We start from the raw sequence: 20,452 nt of genomic DNA on the forward strand, positions 1-20,452 counted from the left end.
AAGTTGTCTTTTTGTTTTCTTTTTGGTTTCCTTTGCTGTGCAAAAGCTTGTCAGTTTGATGAGGTCCCATGGGTTTATTTTTGCTCTTATTTCTGTGGCTTTGGGAGACTGACCTGAGAAAATATTCATGATGTTGATGTCAGAGAGTGTTTTGCCTCTGTTTTCTTCTAGGAGTTTGTTGGTGTCCTGTCGTATATTTAAGTGTTTCAGCCATTTGGAGTTTATTTTTGGGCATGGTGTGAGGGTGTGTTCTAGTCTCATTGCTTTGCATGCAGCTGCCCAGGTTTCCCAGCAATGCTTGCTGAATAGACTTTCTTTTTCCCATTTTATGTTCTTGCCTCCCTTGTCAAAGATGAATTGACCATAGGTGTCAGGGTTTATTTCCGGATTCTCTATTCTGTTCCATTGGTCTGTCTGTCTGTTTCGATACCGGTACCACACTGTTTTGAGGACTGTGGCTTTGTAGTATTTCTTGAAGTCTGGGAGAGTGATGCCTCCTGCTTGGTTTTTGTTTCTCAGGATTGCTTTGGCGATTCTGGGTCTTTGGTGGTTCCATATAAATGTTTGGATTGTTTGTTCTAGTTCTGTGAAATATGTCAGGGGTAATTTGATAGGGATTGCATTGATTCTGTAGATTGCTTTGGGTAGAATGGCCATTTTTACAATATTGATTTTCCCAATCCAGGAACATGGAATATCTTTCCATTTCTTTACATCTTCTTTGATTTCTTTGATTAAAGTTTTATAGTTCTCGGCATATAGGTCCTTTACCTCCTTGGTCAGGTGTATTCCGAGGTATTTGATTTTGTGAGGTGCCATTTTAAAAGGTATCGTGTTTTTGTATTCCTTTTCTAATGTTTCATTGCTGGTATACAGAAATGCAACTGACTTCTGAATGTTAATCTTATAACCTGCTACTTTGCTGAATTTATTCATCAGTTCAAGTAGTTTTTGGGTTGAGTCCTTAGGGTTTTCTATATATAGTATCATGTCATCTGCATACAGTGACAGTTTTATCTCTTCTCTTCCTATATGGATGCCTTTTATTTCTTTTGTTTGTCTAATTGCTGTGGCTGGGACTTCCCAAACTATGTTGAAGAGCAGTGGTGAGAGTGGGCATCCTTGTCTTGTTCCAGATTTGAGTGAGAAGGCTTTCAGTTTTTCCCCATTGAGGATTATATTTGCTGTGGGTTTCTCATACATGGCTTTGATTATATTCAGGAGTGTTCCCTCTATACTCACTTTGGCGAGGGTCTTGATCATGAGTGGATGTTGGACTTTGTCAAATGCTTTTTCTGCGTCTATTGAGATGATCATATGATTTTTGACCTTTTTTTTTTGTTAATGTGGTGTATGATGCTGATTGATTTGTGTATGTTGAACCATCCTTGTGAACCTGGGATGAACCCAACCTGGTCATGGTGTATAATTTTTTTGATATGTTGTTGGATTCGGTTGGCTAAGATTTTGTTGAGAATTTTTGCATCTATATTCATCAATGATATTGGGCGATAGTTTTCTTTTTTGGTGGTATCTCTGTCTGGTTTTGGAATGAGGGTGATGGTGGCCTCATAGAATGTCTTTGGGAGTATTCCTTCTTCTTCAACCTTTTGAAAGAGTTTAAGGAGGATGGGCACCAATTCCTCTTTATGTGTTTGATAGAATTCACCTGTGAAGCCATCTGGTCCTGGACTTTTATTTGTAGGGAGTGATTTAATGACCTCTTCAATTTCATTTCTAGTGATCAGTCTGTTCAGTTGGTCTGTTTCTTCTATTTTCAACTTTTTAAGGAATCTTCATACTGTTTTCTGAAATGATTACACTAATTTACATTCCCACTAAATCTAAGAGGGTTCTCATTTCTTCATACCTTGATGAAAGCCATTCTGACAGTGTTTATTTTATTTTTTTGCTTTTTTTAGGGCCACACCCACAGCATATTTAGTTTCCCAGGCTAGGGGTCCAAATAGAGTTACAGTTGCCAGCCACAACCACAGCCACAGCCACACAGGATCTGCACGCGTTTGTGACCTACACCACAGCTCATGGCAACACTGGATCTTTAACCCACTGAGCAAGGCCAGGGATCAAACCCACAATCTCATGGTTCCTGATCCAATTTGTTTCCACTGTGCCATGATGGGAACTCCTCATTATTGTTTTGATTAGCATTTCTCTAATGGGTAGTGATGTTGAGCATCTTTTCCTGTGCCTGTTGGCCATCTCTTTGTCTTCTTTGGAGAAACGTCTATTTAGGACTTCTCTCCATTTTTTTTTGGGGGGGGTGCCTTTTTATTTTTGATAATGAGTTGTATGAGGTGTTTTTGTATTTTGGATATTAACCCTTTGTTGGTCACATCATTGAAAATATTTTATCACATTCCTTGTGTTGTCTTTTCATTTTGTTGGTGGTTCCCTTTGCTGTGCAAAAGTTTTAAAGCCTGATTAGGTCCCATTTTTAAATTTTTGCTTTTATTTCTTTTACCTTAGGAGACTGATCTAAAAAAATACTGCTACAATTTATGTCCAAGAATATTTCGCCTATGTTCTCTTTGAGGAGTTTTATGCTATCATGTCTTTAAGTCTTTAAGCCATTTTGAGTTTATTTTTGTATATGATATGAAGGAGTGTTCTAATTTCCTTGATTTCCATGTAGCTGTTCAGGTCTCCCTGTGCCACTTGCTGAAGAGACTGTCCTTTCTCCATATGTATTTTTGATGGCTCTCTCATAGATTAATTGACCAAAGAGGTGTGGAGACCTGTGTTTTAAAGGTGCATTTTTTTCTTTTTTTTCTACTTCAGGAGGAGTAGTTATATTCTATCATACTGCGATTAAGTTAAATTACACATTCGTGGCATCTAAATTGGCATACTAAGAGGACATTTAAATTATTATGTGGATGTGACAGATTCAATTATTCTTCAATTCTTTTGAGGAAGCTGCCCTTAGCAATGCTTCCTAGTGATAAACAAAAGCTTCACAGGAAATTGGCCTTTAAGAGACTTAATAAATGTTTCTAATTAAATACCTTGGGGCAGAATTAGCTGCAATCCTTAGCTATGGAAAAACAACCTGTGTCCTGTTCAGAGTTTCAGCACCTTCTCTTAAAATACATTTAGTCTAAGAATGACCAAAATGAAGAACTCAGTACCAATTAACATCAGAACTATGTCTATAGCTGTATCATTTGGGTCAATTGTTTCAGACTCTTTCTTCTCTCCAGCACCCTGAAGCAAAGCCACTAGTAAGTAGAAAGCAGAGTAAGAGCCCCTTCCTCTTCCTTTTAAGTTTCAATTAGTGAACATATCCATGTGCAATAAAATATTGTCTGAGTTATACTATGTTACTGGGAAACATTGTCTGATGATAGGTTTCTTCCTGCTGATTTTTAGGTTTTGGATTCAGGAAGACAGGTAGAATATAGTCAGCCGTATGAGTTGCTACAAGATGAAGAGAGCCTATTTTACAAGATGGTGCAACACCTGGGGGAGGCCTAGGCCACTGCCCTCACTGAGACAGCAAAACAGGTGAGCTCCAAGCAGAGAATTCTAATTAAAGTTCATTTCCCTGGTTCACTCTTCAGGATCTCCATGAGGGGTCTGGTAACAAGCGCTCTGTGCCCTTTGCAATTATGAGCCTCCAGAGATGAAGCTTCATGGCTGGGCCTTAACAACAAGTTGCAGGTTGAAGGCAGGTCTGCTGAGAATCTGCAGAAGAGGTGTGCGTGGGGCAGGATGTGTGTGTGCTCACGTGTGTACGCGCATGTGCATAAGAGAGATTGCAGATTAGACTTTCCATGATTTTGGACTCTGTGGGTTCAGATTCCCACACAGCACAGATCACTCTCATTCTGCAATCGTTTTATGTCTTATCCTGACTGGTCCTCAGGCCCTTTGCGATGCAAGTGCCGTCAGGGAACATCCAAGAAATTTGAGAGTTTCAGGGGAAAATCTGGACTATTTCAGGTCTAGGAAGATCTACCAGGGAAATGTGTAGGTTGCTTCTGTTTTCTAATTTGTGAAGAAAACTCCAACATGATACTAAGTCTCCCTAATTCTTTGCTGTTTAGAATTAGGTCACGTTGCCTCCCTGAGCTTCCTCTACCTTCTAGAAGGTGCAGTTGTCATGAGGACAGATCAGGAATTCACACAGCCTTAACACTGTAGTCTGAATGGGGCTTGGGGATTTAACAGAGCCTTTGTGCAGAGCTGAGGGGTGTGGGAGCTCTAAGCGCTGTAGGCAGTGTGAGGAAGGTGCTCCACAAGTAACACTCAGGCCACGTGGTGTCGCTCTAACAGAGGGGAGGTGGTGGTATCTTGTCCTACAGATGTGATAACTCAGATCTGGCTTCAGAGACTTAGCCATTACCATGAAGCTGCCTGTAGTTCTATCTGGAGCCAGGTGAGAGTGGGGTTGATGGAAGGATGGAGGGAGGGAAGGAGGGTCTGGTGTCCTTGCCCCTTGAGATGCGTGGCTCAGGTAGGAGGAGGTTCCAACTGGATGTGACGGGGCTTCTCATCCAAACGTTATCTCTGGGCCTTAAATGATGGGAGCATTTTTCCTTCTCCATACTTTTCTGCATTTCCCAGATTTTCACTTGTCAGTAGAATAAAATTACTTGTGTAATATTTAAAATATCTTGTAAAGATATGGCCCAGTGTCCGTAGTGCTCTTGTATGAATGACTTATCTAAAATGTACCTGAGTTCTCTCTGTTCTGGTTTCATCTCATTCCTCCCCCTTAGAAATGAAGACATGACGAGCAGTGCCTTCCACTGTTCATGGGCTAGGAGATTGCCCAGGGTCACAGAGCTGGCTGAGGAGTTGACAGAGTTCACTGGTTCAAGCCTCAGATTAGGGACAGTGAAGACTTTCCACAAATACACTGTATGCACATGCAGAGAAGCTGCACTTGGAGCCGGATATTCATTTGTGCCTGAAATGGATAGAGTACTTTCATCTCCCAGTCAGAGTTTCCCGTCTAAGACCTGACAATCCTTTAGGAGATTCCCTGTATAACCTAACACGGAAGAGCCTGGAATCTCCCAAACCCTTTTATTCATTCAACCTTAGTTATTTCACCTCAAAGAGATGTGCCCCTACCTCTGTGTCAAAGTCTTTGTTTAAAAACTGTGTTATTGGAGTTTCCCTCTTGGTTCAGTGGCTAAGGAACCCAACTAGAATCCATGAGGATGCAGGTTTGATCCCTGGCCCTGCTCAGTGGGTTAAGGATCCGGTGTTGCTGTGAGCTGTGGTGTAGGCTCGCAGCTTCAGCTCTGATTCAGTCCCTAGCCTGGGAACCTCTGTATGCCACGGGTGTGGCCCTAAAAAGACAAAAAAAAAAAAGACTCCCAAAAATTTTGTTATCATTATCTATTATCAAGACCTTGAGCAATGAGAAATAGATCACAGGATTTTAGATAGGGCCAAAGAACAGAAGATAATAGGATTCAACACCCTGATTTTACAAGTGAGGAAACTAAAGCCACTAAGGAGGAAGACGGCCCTATAGATACAACTTGTGTTACACTAATTTGCAGCAGAGGATTAGTAATCTTTTTCTTCAATTAATTTTTTAAATCAAGTAACTTATATACAAAGCAGGCATAGGTCACAGAATTAGAAATCTTATAATTCCTGGTGTAGAAATCTTGTACCTACTTTTACATTAGTAATGGTAAGTTACAATGGTATAGTTCTTTATAATTTTGTTTTATTTAGTTGTCATATATATGATTTCTCTTAATCCTTATGACAGTCCTTTATTTATTTATTTATTTATTTATTGTCCTTTTAGGGCTGCACCCACAGTATATGCAGGTTCCCAGGCTAGCGGTCAAATGGGAGCTGTAGCTGGTGGCCTATGCCATAGCCACAGCAACACCAGATCTGAGCCGCAACTACGACCTACACCACAGCTCACAGTAATGCCAGATTTTTAACCCACTGAGCAAGGCCAGGGATTGAACCTGTGTCCTCATGGATGCTAGTCAGATTGGTTTCTGCTGAGCTATGATGGGAACTCCTTTCTTATTTTTAATATATTTTAAGGCTGTGACTTTTCTCTGCTATCCTAATAGGTTTTGGTGTGTAGTGCTTTTATCACAGTTAGGTTTTTGTTTATCGTTTCTGCAATTTTGGTTTTCATTTCTTCTTTAGCCTAAGAATTATTTGAGAAGGAGATCTTTCCAATTTCCTAGTTAGAGGGTTTTTTTTAAATGTTTGTTTTCTATTTTACTCATCATTTTACTCATTTCATTGACTTGTGATTCAAAAAAAAAGTTCTCTGTAGTATTTCTACCCAGGAACAGTATTTATTAATACTTTTTTATGGTCTAGAATATAGGTAATTTTTGTTAATGTTCTTTAGGCATTTAAAAAGAATGCCTATTGTCTATTTAAAGTACAGAGTTTAATTTTTAATTAGAGTGATTTTATTAATTACATTATTTAGGTTTTGTTTTGTTTTGTTTTGTTTTGTCTTTTGTTGTTGCTGTTGTTGCTATTTCTTGGGCCGCTCCCGCGGCATATGGAGGTTCCCAGGCCAGGGGTTGAATCGGAGCTGTAGCCACCGGCCTACACCAGAGCCACAGCAACGCGGGATCCGTGCCACGTCTGCAACCTACACCACAGCTCACGGCAACGCCGGATCATTAACCCACTGAGCAAGGGCAAGGACCGAACCTGCAACCTCATGGTTCCTAGTCGGATTCGTTAACCACTGCGCCACGACAGGAACTCCTATTTAGTTTTTTTTCTATCCTTATTTATTTTGGTGTGACTTGGACTTAGGTGAATTAGTCTTCTATTATGCCAAGTTTCCCCTTGTAGTTCTTGTCATTTTTTGTTTTGGTAAATTCAGTGTTATGATTTTTTCAGTCCATAGATACTCATGACTTAGATTTTCACTATGAATTATATTTTTTTTTATTATTTTACAGTACTTCGATTTATTGGATGTTTCTGGCCCTGAATCCAAGCAAGTACAAAAAAGTGAAATTGAGTCCCCTGTTTTTATTTGCTTGATATGTCTTTGATTGTCTTTTTTTATTTTTTTGTCTTTTATTTTTTCAGGGCTGCGCCCACAGCATATGGAGGTTCCCAGGTTAGGGGTCGAATCAGAGTTGTAGCTGCCAGCCTACGCCACAGCAACACAGGATCTGAGCCACGTCTGTGACCTATACCCCAGCTTATGATGACGCCAGATTCTTAACCCACTGCACAAGCCCAGGGACCAAACCCGTGTCTTCATGGATACTAGTTGGGTTCAATAACCACTGAGCCATGAGGGAAACTCCTGTCTTTGTCTTTTAATATCAATTGTAGATGTGTCTCCTGCAATGGCAAGTAGTTAGGTTTAGCTCTGGGATTTAATCTTAGCCCTTAATAGGTGTGTTTTGTTTTAGTTCTGTCATATTATGCTTTCAATTTGTAGAGTTTTTTTTTTTTTAATGTATTGCTGGATTCAGTTTACTAGTATTGTGTTGAGGATTTTTGCATCCGTGTTCATCAGTGATATTGGCCTGTAATTTTCTTTTTTTGTGGTATCTTTGTCTGGTTTTGGTGTCAGGGAGATGGTGGCCTCATAGAATGAGTTTGGGGGTGTTTCTTCCTCTGCAGTTTTTTGGGAATAGTTTCAGAAGGATATGTTTTTTTGTTTTTTGTTTTTTGTTTTTTTTTTTTTTTTTGTCTTTTTTGTTGTTGTTGTTGCTATTTCTTGGGCCGCTCCCACGGCATATGGAGGTTCCCAGGCTAGGGGTTGAATCGGAGCTGTAGCCACCGGCCTACGCCAGAGCCACAGCAACGCGGGATCCGTGCCACGTCTGCAACCTACACCACAGCTCACGGCAACGCCGGATCGTTAACCCACTGAGCAAGGGCAGGGATCGAACCCGCAACCTCATGGTTCCTAGTCGGATTCGTTAACCACTGCGCCACGACGGGAACTCCGAGTTTTTTTTTTAATCTTTGAAATTATACTCTAATTTTTTACTTTTACACTTTATTTTATGTGTGTTGCTTTCTTCTAGGAATTCCTTATTCCCTTATTGATTCCACATTATAAACATTGTCATTTCCATTTTCTATGCTCTGCTGAACGTTGTTTAAAAGAACTACTGTTTACCTTCACATTTTAAAAATATTTAAAACTATTATTTTACTTACCTATATTAAATGACACTTTTCCCATCTATAGTTGGATAAAATTTGTGCTCTAGTTTATAGCCTTTTTAAAACTTTGGGTCATGAGTCATTAGTGGGGCTGTGAAATCTGTTTAGTCAATCGTGACCATAGTGTTTTAAGAAATGCAATAGAAAAGAATGGAATGAATGAAAAACAGCTATGTATCTTTCCTAGTAGTAGTAAATATTTCATGAATTCCTTTCAAAATAGATAAATATAGATATAGCTAGGGAATCTGTAGTGGGACTCATGTAAAATTAAAAATATTTACTATTGTGGGAAGCAGCCCAAATAAACGTTTTAAAACAAGGCTGTATATCATCTTAAAGGGGGGGTCCATGGGACTTAGAATCCCTGACTTATTGTCAATATATTTAACCCTTGAACAGCACAGGTTTGAACTTCATGGGTCCACTTGTATGGAGATTTTTTTTTTCAAAAAATATGTGATAAAATACTATATGATCCATAGTTGGTTGAATATGTGGGTATGGAAGGTCACTGTAAAGTTATACACAAGTTTTTGACTATTTAGAGGGTCAGAGCCCCAAGGCCCCACATTGATCAAGGGTCAACTGCATGAAATTAATCAGCTGCATCTCAAATTTGAAATAATTTGTTCTTCTTTCCTGGATGCACAAAGGATTCTTTCTCTATTTTGAAGGTCATTAGTTTTTCCTAGGACATCAGGTACTTTTGGTCTGTACATTCAAGTGTTTTATTTCTAAAAGATTACCTGAGTTATATCTTTGAATTTGTTTTATTTGATTGGATTCTCTTTATAAATATCTATAATATATATGTTGACTGTTTTTTGTATATTTTATAAATCTGTTATCTGTTTCTCATCCTGTTCGCCATGTCTCATATAGTTTTTGTAGCTGTAACTAATATTTGTTAATTTATTATAGTTGATTGACATTGTTCTGTCAATTTCTCCTGTAAAGCAAAGTGACCCAGTTATATATATATATACATATTCTTTCTTCTCATGTGGAAGATCTTATTATCTTCCGTCATGTTCCATTACAAGTGATTAGATACATTTCCCTGTGCTATACAGTAGGATCTCATTGCTTATTCACTCCAAATGCAATAGTTTGAATCTACTAACTCCAAACTCCCAGTCCATCCCACTTCCTCCCCCTACCTCTTGGCAACCACAAGTCTGTTCTCCAAGTCCATGAGTTTGTTTCTTTTCTGTAGATAGCTTCATTTGTGCTGTATATTAGATTCTAGGAATAAGTGATACTATATGGTATTTGTCTTTGTCTTTCTGATTTACTTCACTTAGTATGAGAGTCTCTAGTTCCATCTATGTTGCTGCAAATGGCATTATTTTGTTCTTTTTTATGGCTGAGTAGTATTCCATTGCGTATACATACCACCTCTTCTTAATACATTCATCTGTCATTGGACATTCAGGTTGTTTCCATGTCCTAGCTATTGTGAATAGTGCTGCAATGAACATATGGGTGCATGTATCTTTTTTAATGAAAGTTTTGTACAGATATATTCCCAGGAGTAGGATTGCTGGATCATATGGTAGTTCTATAATTGGTTTTCTGAAGTACCTCCATACTGTTTTTCATAGTGTTTGTACCAATTTACATTCCCACCAACGGTACAGGAGGGTTCCCTTTTCTCCACACCCTCTCTAGCATTTATTTGTAGACTTACTAATGACGGCCATTCTGATCTGTGTGAGATGGTACCTCATTGTTTTGATTTGCATTTCTCTATTAATTAATGATGTTGAGCATTTTTTCATGTGTCTGTTGGCCATATTCATGTGTTCTTTGGAAAAATGTCTATTTAGGTCTTCTGTCCATTTTTCAATTGGGTTGTTTGTTTTTTTGTTGTTGAGTTGTATGTGTTGTTTGTACATCTTAGAGGTTAAGCCCTTGTCACTTGTACCATTTGCAAATATTTTCTCCCATTTCTTAGGGTGTCTTTTTATCATTTCCTTTGCTGTGCAAAAGCTTTTAAGTTTGAATAAGTCCCATTGGTTTATTTTTGTTTTTATGTCTATTGCCTTGGGAGACAGACCTAAGAAAACATTTGTATGGTTGACGTTAGAGAATGCCTGTGTTCTCTTCTAGGAGCTTTATGGTATCTTGTCTTATGTTTAACTCTTTAAGCCATTTTGAGTTTATTTTTATGCATGCTTTGAGGGTGTGTTCTAGTTTTACTGATTTATGTGCAGTTTTCCAGTTTTCCTGACACCACTTGCTGAAAAGACTGTCTTTTTTCCATTTTATATTCTTGCCTCCTTTGTTGAAAATTAATTAACCATAGGTGTCTGGGTTCATTTCTGGGGTCTCTGTTCTGTTCTATTGGTCTGTATGTCTATTTTGGTATCAGTACCACACTGTCTTGATGACTGTAGTTTTGGGGTTGTTTGTTCTAGTTCTGTAAAAAATGTCATGGGTATTTTGATACATATCACACTGAATCTATAGCTTGATTTGGGCAGTATGGCTATTTTAAGGATATTAATTCCTCCAATTCAGGAACATGGAATATCTTTCCATTTCTTTGAATCCTCTTTAATTTCCCTGATTAATGTTTTATAGTTCTCAGCATGTAAGTTTTTCACCTCCTTGGTCAGGTTTATTCCTAGGTATTTGATTTTTGGGGGTTATATTTTAAAAGGTATTATATTTTTATATTCCTTTCTTTTGTCTTTTTAGGGCTATACCCATGGCACATGGAGGGTCCTAGGCTAAGGGTCAAATCAGGGCTACAGCTGCCAGCCTACACCACAGCCACAGCAATGCAGGCTCTGAGCTGCATGTGCATCCTACACCACAGCTCACGGCAACACCAGATCCCTGACGCACTGAGCAAGACCAAGGATCGAAACCACATCCTCAAGGATATTAATCGGGTTCATTAACCACTAAGCCACAATGGAAACTCCTATATTCCTTTTCTAATACTTCATTGTTAGTATACATAAATGTGACTGATTTCTGAATGCTAATCTTATATCCTGCTTCTTTGCTGAATTTGTTGATCAGTTCAAGTAGTTTTTGTGTAGAGTCCTTAGGGTTCTCTACATATAGTATCATGTCATCTACATAGAGTGACAATTTTACCTCTTCTCTTCCTATTTGGATACATTTTATTTCTTTTATTTGTCTGATTGCTGTTGCTAGGACTTCCATTACTATGTTGAATAAAAGTGGTGAGAGTGGGCATCCTTGTCTTGTTCCAGATATTGGTGGGAAGGCTTTCTGTTCTTCTCCATTGAGTATTATTATATTTGCTGTGTGTTTGTCATAACTGGCTTTTATTATGTTATGGTTTGTTACCGCTATACCTACTTGGTAAGAGTTTTTTTTTTTTATCATGAATAGATTTGGATTTTGTCAATTCTACATCTATTGAGATGATCGTGTGGCTTTTGACTTTTCCTTTCATAATGTAGTGTATGATGTTGATTGATTTGTGTATGTGGAACCACTCTTGTGGACTTGGGATGAATCCCACTTGGTTGTGGTGTAAGATCTTTTTTATACATTGCTGGATTCATTTGGATAAAATTTTGTTGAGAATTTTTGCGTCTATATTTATCAAATACATTGGCCTATAATTTTCTTTTTTGGGAGTGACACAGTGGAAATGAATCCAAATAGTAACCATGGGATTGTGAGTTCAGTCCCTGGCCTTGCTCAGTGGGTTAAGGATCTGGCATTGCCGTGACCTGTGGTGTAAGTCACAGAGGCAGCTCAGATCCTGTGGCTGTAGCATAGGTTGGCAGTTGTAGCTCCGATTTGACCCCTAGCCTGGGAACTTCCATATGCCATGGATATGGCCCTAAAAATAAAGAAAAAAAACTTTTTTTTTTCTTTTTTGGTAGTATTTTTGTACGGTTTTACTATTAGGGTGATGGTGGCTTCACAGAATATCCTTAGAAGTGATCCTTCTTCTTCAACCTTTTGGAAAAGTTTAAGAAGGATGGGTATAAGTTCTTTCTATGTTTAGTAGAATTTGCTGTGAAGCCATCTGGTCTGGGACTTTTGTTTGTAGGGAGTGTTTTTTTTATTACATATCCAGTTTCATTTCTCATGATTGGTTTGTTCAATTGATCTATTTCTTCTTGATTCCGTTTTGGCAGACATTATGTCTTTAGAAAGTTGTCCATTTCTTCTAGGTTTTCAAATTTGTTGGCATGTTATTGTTCATAATATTCTCTTATGGTTTTTTGTATGTCTGTGGTATCCACTGAGATTTCTCCTTCATTTCTTATTTGTCTGAGTTCTTTCCTTTTCTTGGTGAGTCTGGCCTGAGGTTTGTCAATTTTTGTTTTCCCTTTCAAAGCACCAGCTCTTGATTTGATTGATTTTTTCTATTATTTTTTGAATCTCTATTTTATTGATTTCTTTCTTTCTGCTGACTGTAGGTTTTTTTGGTTCTTCTTTTCCTAATTCTTTTTTAGGTGGCAGGTTAAGTTGTTGATTTGAGATTTTTCGTATTTTCTGAGGAAGGCCTGTATTGCTATGAACTTCCCTCTAGGCACTCCTTTTGCAGAAATCCATAGGTTTTGAACGGTTATGTTTTCGTTATCATTTGTCTTGAGGTATTTTTTTAATTTCCCTTTTTATTTCCTCATTGACCCATTGATTTTTTAGTAGCATGTTGTTTTGTCTCCACGTAGTCAGTTTTTTCCCTCATTTCTTTGCCTGTAGTTGATTTCTAATTTCATGCCATCATGGTCATAGAAGATACCTGAAATAATTTCTATACCCTTAAATTTGTTGAGGTTAGTTTTGTGCCCCAGTACGTGGTCAGTCCTTGAGAATGTTCTTTGTGCACTTGAAAAGAATGTATATTCTGATTTTTTTTTGGATGTAATGTCCTGAAAATGTCAATTAAGTGTTAAGTTTTCTATTGTGTCATGTAGGATCTCTGTTGCCTTATTGGTTCTCTGTCTAGAGGATCTGTCCATTTATGTGAGTGGGGTGGTAAAGTCTCCTACTATTATTCCCATTAATTTCTCCTTTTAAGTATTTTTTGTATATATTTGGGTGCTTCTATATTAGGGTCATATATATTGACGATTGTAATATTCTCTTCTTGAATGGATCCTTTTATCATTACATAGTGTCTTTCTTCATGTGCTTCATTTTAAAGTCTATTTTGTCTGATGTGAGTATTGCAACTCCTGCTTCCCTGTCTTTTCCATTTGCCTGAAATTCATTTTCCATCCCCTCACTTTGTTTATATGTGTCCCTTGCCCTAAGGTGAGTCTCTTATAGACAAGCATATGGTAGGCTCTTTTTTTTTTTTTTTTTTTTTTGTCTTTTTGTTTTTTGTTAGTAGGCTCTTTTTTTATTATCCAATCTGCCACTCTCTGTCTTTTGATTAGAGCATTCAGTCCTTTGACATTTAAGGTAATTATTGATAAATATGTATTTATTGCCATTTTAGACCTTGTTTTCCAGTTGATTCTCTGTTTCTCCTTTGTTCCTTTCCTTTTTTGGTTGGGCAATTTCCTTTTATTTTATGCCTGTGTCCTCTTTTTTTTTTAGTTTTTGTGAATGTAATGTTTGGTTTTGAATTGTTATTGCCCTGTTTTTCAAGTATGTTAACCCCTTTCTATACCTACTTGCTATAGCCTGATAATCATATAGGCGCCAACATATTCTAGAAAAAAATAGATTTTCTTACTTTCCTTCCCCACATTTTATGATTTTGATGTCCCTTTTTTTTTTAACATCTTTATGTGTGTCCTTTTGCTGTTCCTTGTGTTTATCATCACTTTTACAAATAGTTTTCCTTCCCTTTTAAATCTATATACTGGCTTATTTCGGTTATTGCTTTACAATTGTGATTTCCTCCATCCTATATCTTATTTCTTTTTTATTTAGAGGACCCCTTTCAGTATTTGTTTTAGAATGGGTTTAGTATTTCTGTACTCTTTTAGTTTTTGTTAGAGAAATTCTTTATTTCTCCTTCTATTTTAAATGATGTTATTGTTGGGTAGAGTATTCTAGGCTTCAGACTTTTCCCTCTTAGAACTTTGAATGTATCTTTCCTCTCCCTTCTGGCCCATAGTGTTTCTGTAGGGAAATCAGCTGATAGCCTTATGGGGGTTCTCTTATAACTAACTCTTTGTTTTTCTCTTTCTGCCTTTAGAATCCTCTCTTTAACTCTTGCCATTTTATTATAATATGTCTTGGATTGGGCCAGTTTGGGTTGAACTTGTTTGGGTTGAACTTGTTTGGGGCCCTCTGTGCTTCCTATATCTTGATATCTGTTTCAGCCATAATTGGAAAGTTTTCAGCCATAATTTATTCAAATATATGTTCAATCCTCTTTTTTCTTTTCTGGAATCCCTATTATGCTTATTAGATTGTCCTGCTTCTTATTATCCCATAGATCTCTTATGTTGCTTTTGTGTTTTTTTCTAGTGTTTTCTGTCTGCTATCCTGATTGGATGATGTCCATTATTATGTCTTCCACTTATTTCTTCTTCTGCCTTATTCATTCTGCTCTTCAATGCCTTTAACTCAGCTTGCATCGCTGCAAATGAATTTTCTACTTTTTCTTGGCTCCTCATACGTTCTAGTTCCTTTCTAAAGTAATCTGTATTATAGTTCATATCTGCTCTTAATTCCTTCATATTTGCTCTTAATTTCTTCACTATTTTCACTGTTTTCTTTTTGAGATCAGTGTCTGGAAGACTACAGAGTTCTGTTTCATTTTTTGCTCCTTCAGATGTGTTCTGTTCCATTTTTTGCTCCTTCAGATGAGTTCTGTTCCTTCAGCTGGGAATGGTTCCTGAGCTTCTTCATTTTGCTTATATTTTTCTTATTCTGTGAGTTTAGGAAAACAAACTACTGTAGTCTTTGGAGGCTACTTATATGCAGGAGTGCCCCCGGGTATTTTGTGAGGGCTTACTATTTATATTTAGGGTGCTGTACCTGTTTCCAGGGATATAGAGGCAATGGGCAGTGCAATAGCCATTGCCTGGTTGCTGGGCATTCACAGTGGCAAAGGACCTGTGAGAAGGTGGCACAGGCTGCACCTAGTTGCAGGGCCCTGAGAAGTGACAGTGATCTTCAGGCAGGTGTGGGCAGTGCCTGGAGAGTTTAGCAATGGCAGCATTGGAGTGGGTGTATTCTCAGAGGAATAAGAGCAACAACGGGTGGTGCTCAGTTGCAGTGCCCTCCTCTTTGCCAACCTCTGAGATGACTGGGGCCACTGGTGGTCCCTGCTTATGGATCTCTAGTGGGGGTGGACCACCCCCATCTCTGGTGTCTGAGATGACTGTGCTGGTTTTCCCCTGATGCTTGTAGACCACACAAAAGATGCTCATCACTTTTAGACCCCCCACTGACCTTAACCTGAACAAGAGGTGCCCAGCCCTCCATAGCCCTCACAAAAGGTGCCTCACCACCCATAGCCTTGCCCTCTGAGAGTCCACGTGTGTGCAAGGAAAGATAGTCCTATGGCAGTCCACCCCACCTCCTCTTGTCCTCCCCAACAGTGGTGACTTGCTTCTCTGCAGGCCCAGACCTCCTCCCTGGTTCCCTTGGCTGTGTCACACTGTTCCCTAGCCCCTCAGGCTGTCTCCACACAGCCAACCCTAGTCCCTTCTCCAGAACTGACCTCTGGAGCCTGAGTCTCAGCGCCCAGCCCCCACTCAGCATCTCAGACTGTGGTGCAGATGGTCTGTACGGCTCTCACTCTGCCCTGCATTCTTTAGTCCAGCTGCAGTGCTTTTCTCCATGACTTTGAGGTCCCTCCATCTTAGCTCATCTCCTCATTGGTTAGGTGGCTTCCCAGCGTGTGGGTTTTCTTCCTCTTTAACAGCTCTCTCTCAGGAATGCTAGTCCTATCCTTATTCCATTCTCTCTTGTTTCCCCACTTTTGTTCTACCCAGTTATGTGGAGGGGTTCATGACTTTTCGGAGATTTAAGGTCTTCTGTCTACATTCAGTAGATGTGTTCTATTTGAATTGTTCTACATGTAGATGGGTTTTTTTGATGTGATTGTGCAAGAAGGTCACTGCCACATCTTACTCCTGCCATCTTGATCCTTCTTCCTCCTTGTTAAAACCTTTGATTCTCTTTTCATTCTTGTGACCCACTTATCCACAGATCACATGTCTATAGGCCCTATAATTGCTTTGCTGCACAAACTAAACACCAGGATACTTCATACATATACATCAGCATTTCAGTGCTTGTCAGAGTTCATAAAATACAGGGTTACAACCTATATTTGGATATTAAGATGCAAATCTGTTGTGCTCATTTGATGTATGAAAATGAGAAACTCTCATTCAGAGGAAGGATTTCCCAGACTTTCTGTCACCTTGTTTTTATCTCCAGGGTTTTTTGGTTTTGCTTTTGGCCACACCTGCAGCACATGGAAGTTCCCAGACCAGAGTTCAAAGTGAGCTGCAGCTGCAGCCTACACCATATCTGCAGCAATGCAAGATCTTTAACCCATTGTACTGAGACAGGGATTAAGCTTGCACTGCTACAGAAACAATGCCAGATCCTTAACCTGCTGAGCCACAGAGGGAATTCCTATCTACAAGTTTTAAGTCTGTAAGATGATTTTGCTTCTCAGTTTAATGTACTTAGCTGTGAATTAGAATGATCAGAACTAAAGTGCCTCTCCAGGTTGTTTGGCACTAAGCCCATCCCCTCTGAGGGTTATAATGGGGTTACTTCCTCCATAGAATAAATACATCCCTGGTTTTTTAAAAATTGTGCCACCACTATTGATGTAATTTACTTCCATGAAGATGTGGACAAAGAAATGCATTGTCTTAGGGAGGAGTACTTGTAAATATGTTGTTTTTGTTTTTCCCTCAGGCATACTTCAGAGACAGATTTTTCACAGGGAGCACGTGAACAAGTTATGAACACTTCCAGGGGACAGCCCTCCGCCTTAACAATTTTGAGCCAGCGCTGTGATTCTACCATAAGGTCAAGTCTATTCTGCACTGCAAAAACTATGTTGTACTTCTTTTTTACACCAACAACAAATATTTACATGTTTTTTTTATTTTTTCTCCATCTTCACCCGTTGATTTCCTGCTCCTATGAAATGATTTATATTTTTATTTATATATTATAGAATTTTCTTCTTATCCAAATCAGTGGTGTGGATCACCAATAAAAGCTTTCTCCTAGGTTTTGTGCCACAAGAGACTCCAGAGATGCAGCTCATTTTCTAAGGTATAGGACAGAGTTGTCACTTATTTTTTGCTGCTCTACAGATTACGTGCCACTTTCCAGTTATATCAGGGACTCTGTTTACTGGAAGACTGTGTGAAGCTGCCATGTTGTCTGACCACCTCCTTTAACATAACTGGGATCCGTTACTCTCCCCAAGACTTCTTTCTGGTTGAAATAGTACAGAGAAATACTAATAGGAAAAATATGTATACTTTAAGTGGTATTATAGGAAAGCTGTTCACCCCTCCAAAATGAAAGCTATATGGTTAAAATACAGAAGGACAACATTTAATTCTGTTCTAAAAGAAAAGGAAGAGAAAATATGATTCTCACAACGTAGCCCTTCTAGGGGATTTGATAATGAAGGACAGACATGTATATGATCATCTAGATGGAGGGATTGTTTTGCATATTTTATTGTAAACACATATACCACAAAATTTACAATCATAACCATTTTAAACATACAATTCAGTGCCATTAATCACATTCCCAGTGTTGGGCAACCATCACCCTCTAGTTCATTTTTGGTAGTTCTTTTAGAACTATTCAGTTATTGCTACAAAGTCATTTTTAAGTTTCATTCTCTAGGAATTGATCTGTTTCCTACAAGTTTTAAGTGTGACTGGCATAAAGTCATTTACAGTATCTTATATGTTTAATTTCTTCAACATTTGTAGGTGTGTTTTTTTTCCTTTTTAATTTTCTTTGACCTTTTTTCTTGAATAATCTTACAGGACTTTTTCCTATTAATTTTCCTGCTTAATTTATCCTTCTGTTTTTTTTTTCTAGTTCATATTATTTCTTTCCTTCATCTGTTCTTCATTTTAGGATTTTTTTCCCCTCTACTTTTTAAAAACAGAAACTTAGATTAATTTTTAACTTAATTATAAAGCCTACTTTTTTCCCTAAGTAGCACTTTAGCAGCAACCTGCAAGTTTTGGTTCTTAGCACTGATAAGTAACCATAATAATAGCCATTTTCTAACTTACCTGTATCTTTTACCCATGAGCTATTCCTAAGTGTAATGTTCTCTAAACTTCAGAGGTTAATGGCATTTTCTTGTTAGATTAAACCTTGTGAATATGCTAATATTAAACCTTTTTTTAACCTATAAAAATGGCAGTTCATATGGTTCAACATAATTGTTTTGTTACTAATATGTAAGTTTCACTTTGGTCAGAGAACATTAGATTGCATTTTAAACCAAAGGTAACTGCATTCACACACAAAGTCCTGTTTTTATCTTTTTGTATTCTTTTTGGGCTTTTTAAAATGTTGTAAGTATGTGCATAACCAGTGATTTTCAAATGAAAATCTGAGCACTGGAATCTTTTTTTTTTTGGATACATGTTGCTGGTTGGTTCTCTGGGGTACAAATTCAGGTGGAGATTAATATTGGGATGAGTATTAGGGGTACCCTTGGGTTCAACATTTGTGGAGTCAAGAGGGAAGAAACATGATAGGGTAGAGGGAAAGATCAAGCAGGACTGCTGCCCAGACAACCTTAGCTGACCCCATGGGGTCTCTGGATGAAGGTGGCCCCTCAGGGTTTCCTGACATGTCCAGTGGCCAGGCCTTTATACCTCCACCTGATGGGTCATTGCATGTATGTGGCCTGCAGAAGGGCTGGTGGTTTAAGGTTGCCCATTGGCAGCACTTCCAACAGCTGGACAACAAGTCCTTGCAGGAAGGTCTGAATGGCACGTGTCCATGTCTCCCACCTATGTGTCACAGCTACAGAGGTAGATGGTTAAGGTGTATGTACTGTGGAGGGATGCTCTTGGTGACTGCTGTAAGTCAAAATGATTAAATGTTTCTCCTAAATACCCTGTGGTCTGAAAATAAAGGAGCAGGTCCACGTAGGGGAGAAACCCTCATTCTCTGGGGTCAGCCCAGTTTTCAGCTCTTCAGGAAGCCATCAGTCATCATCCTAGGTAACTCGTGTTGCTGTAATGCCCTCAACACCTCTCATTTGTTAAAATGAACCATACTTGGTTAATGTCCTATTTTAGCCATCTTTAGACACTTATTTTTTAAACAAGGGACCCTGCTTTTTCCATTTTGCACTGAGTCCTGTAAATTATGTAGCCTGCCCTAACTATGAGTATTCATTCTTGGGTGGTCTGTTTTGTCAATAAACCATGAGCTTCTAAAGACTTGGAACTGTGCCCTATTAACTTTTAATTACATCTTTCAGCACAATGTCTGTCATGGGGAGTGCTCAGTAAATGTTTGCTGAATGAATGAATGATGACCCTCCTTCTAAACTTTATAATTTTGAAATAGTGAACCCTGGTTTTGGAGTCAGTCACACATATCTGCTTGCCAGTTCTTGGTCTGCCTCTCACTAGGAATGTGGGTGCCAAAGAATGTATTCTTCAAAGTAGAAGACTTGAGAATGAAAGGATAACCAACCAAGGTGCCAGGGCAAAAAACTGGCACCATCCTTGACAAAATGGGCTATGGTCACCCTGAGCCATGTAGCCTTCGTTACATGCTTGGTTAAGTGTCTCAACTTCTGAATCTCAGCCTCTTCATATGGAAAATGACTATAATTCCTGTCCTTGAATAGTTTTTTTGTTATGGTGATGGATGGACCAAGAACATGCAAAGAAACAATGGATGGAATCATTGACCTTGGTGATTCTTAGTTATCAAGAGAGAAGAACAAGATGAAGGTAGGTTTGCAGACTGTAGAAGGTGTATTTTAGGAGGTCCTCACCTGATGGCCTAAACTAAACTGTTCTTCCTTCATATACAGGTAAAATAAAACAGATAGGGAAGAGCACAAGGTCTGGCAACAGCCTTCCAGGGTCAAACACTGGCTCCTCTGGAAACTGCCTGGTTTTGGATACAAGTTTTTTTCCTGCTAATTGTGTGCTCTTAAGGTTGGGAAGCCTACTGGGCTTCAGTTTCTTTGTCTGAAAGCTGAGATGAGGATAGTATGTTTCTCAAAGGGCTGCTGTAAAATTTAGACAGTGACACTCATGTTAAGGTCTATGGGCTAGTGCTGGTCCATGAACTATTTGTAACTAGGTTAGAGATAAGTACAGGAATATTA

General features: G+C 38.6%; 1 protein-coding gene across 10 annotated transcripts in view; it reads left to right on the plus strand.

Annotated features, from left to right (window-relative positions):
• LOC100153359 (ATP-binding cassette sub-family C member 4-like) overlaps positions 1-19,545 on the plus strand; it is a 188,577-nt gene extending 169,032 nt beyond the window's left edge. For 6 of the 10 annotated variants that reach the window (XM_084982131.1, XM_084982126.1, XM_084982130.1 and 3 more), the window contains 2 exons: positions 3,394-3,528; positions 17,023-19,545. In XM_084982131.1, coding sequence (XP_084838257.1) covers positions 3,394-3,498 — 105 coding nt within the window. In that variant the 3' untranslated portion in view covers positions 3,499-3,528; positions 17,023-19,545. The remainder of the gene's footprint in view (positions 1-3,393; positions 3,529-17,022) is intronic. The other 4 variants (XM_084982133.1, XM_084982134.1, XM_084982127.1 and 1 more) reach the window with 1 other exon arrangement.
• The last annotated feature ends 907 nt before the right edge of the window (positions 19,546-20,452 follow it).

The sequence above is a fragment of the Sus scrofa genome, chromosome 11 (genome assembly GCF_054392235.1).
Source record: "Sus scrofa isolate SSC_HxYL_T2T_F1_AM1 chromosome 11, Sscrofa_HxYL_maternal_Yorkshire_Landrace_v2.0, whole genome shotgun sequence".
In the NCBI taxonomy this organism is placed as follows: Eukaryota; Metazoa; Chordata; class Mammalia; order Artiodactyla; family Suidae; genus Sus; species Sus scrofa.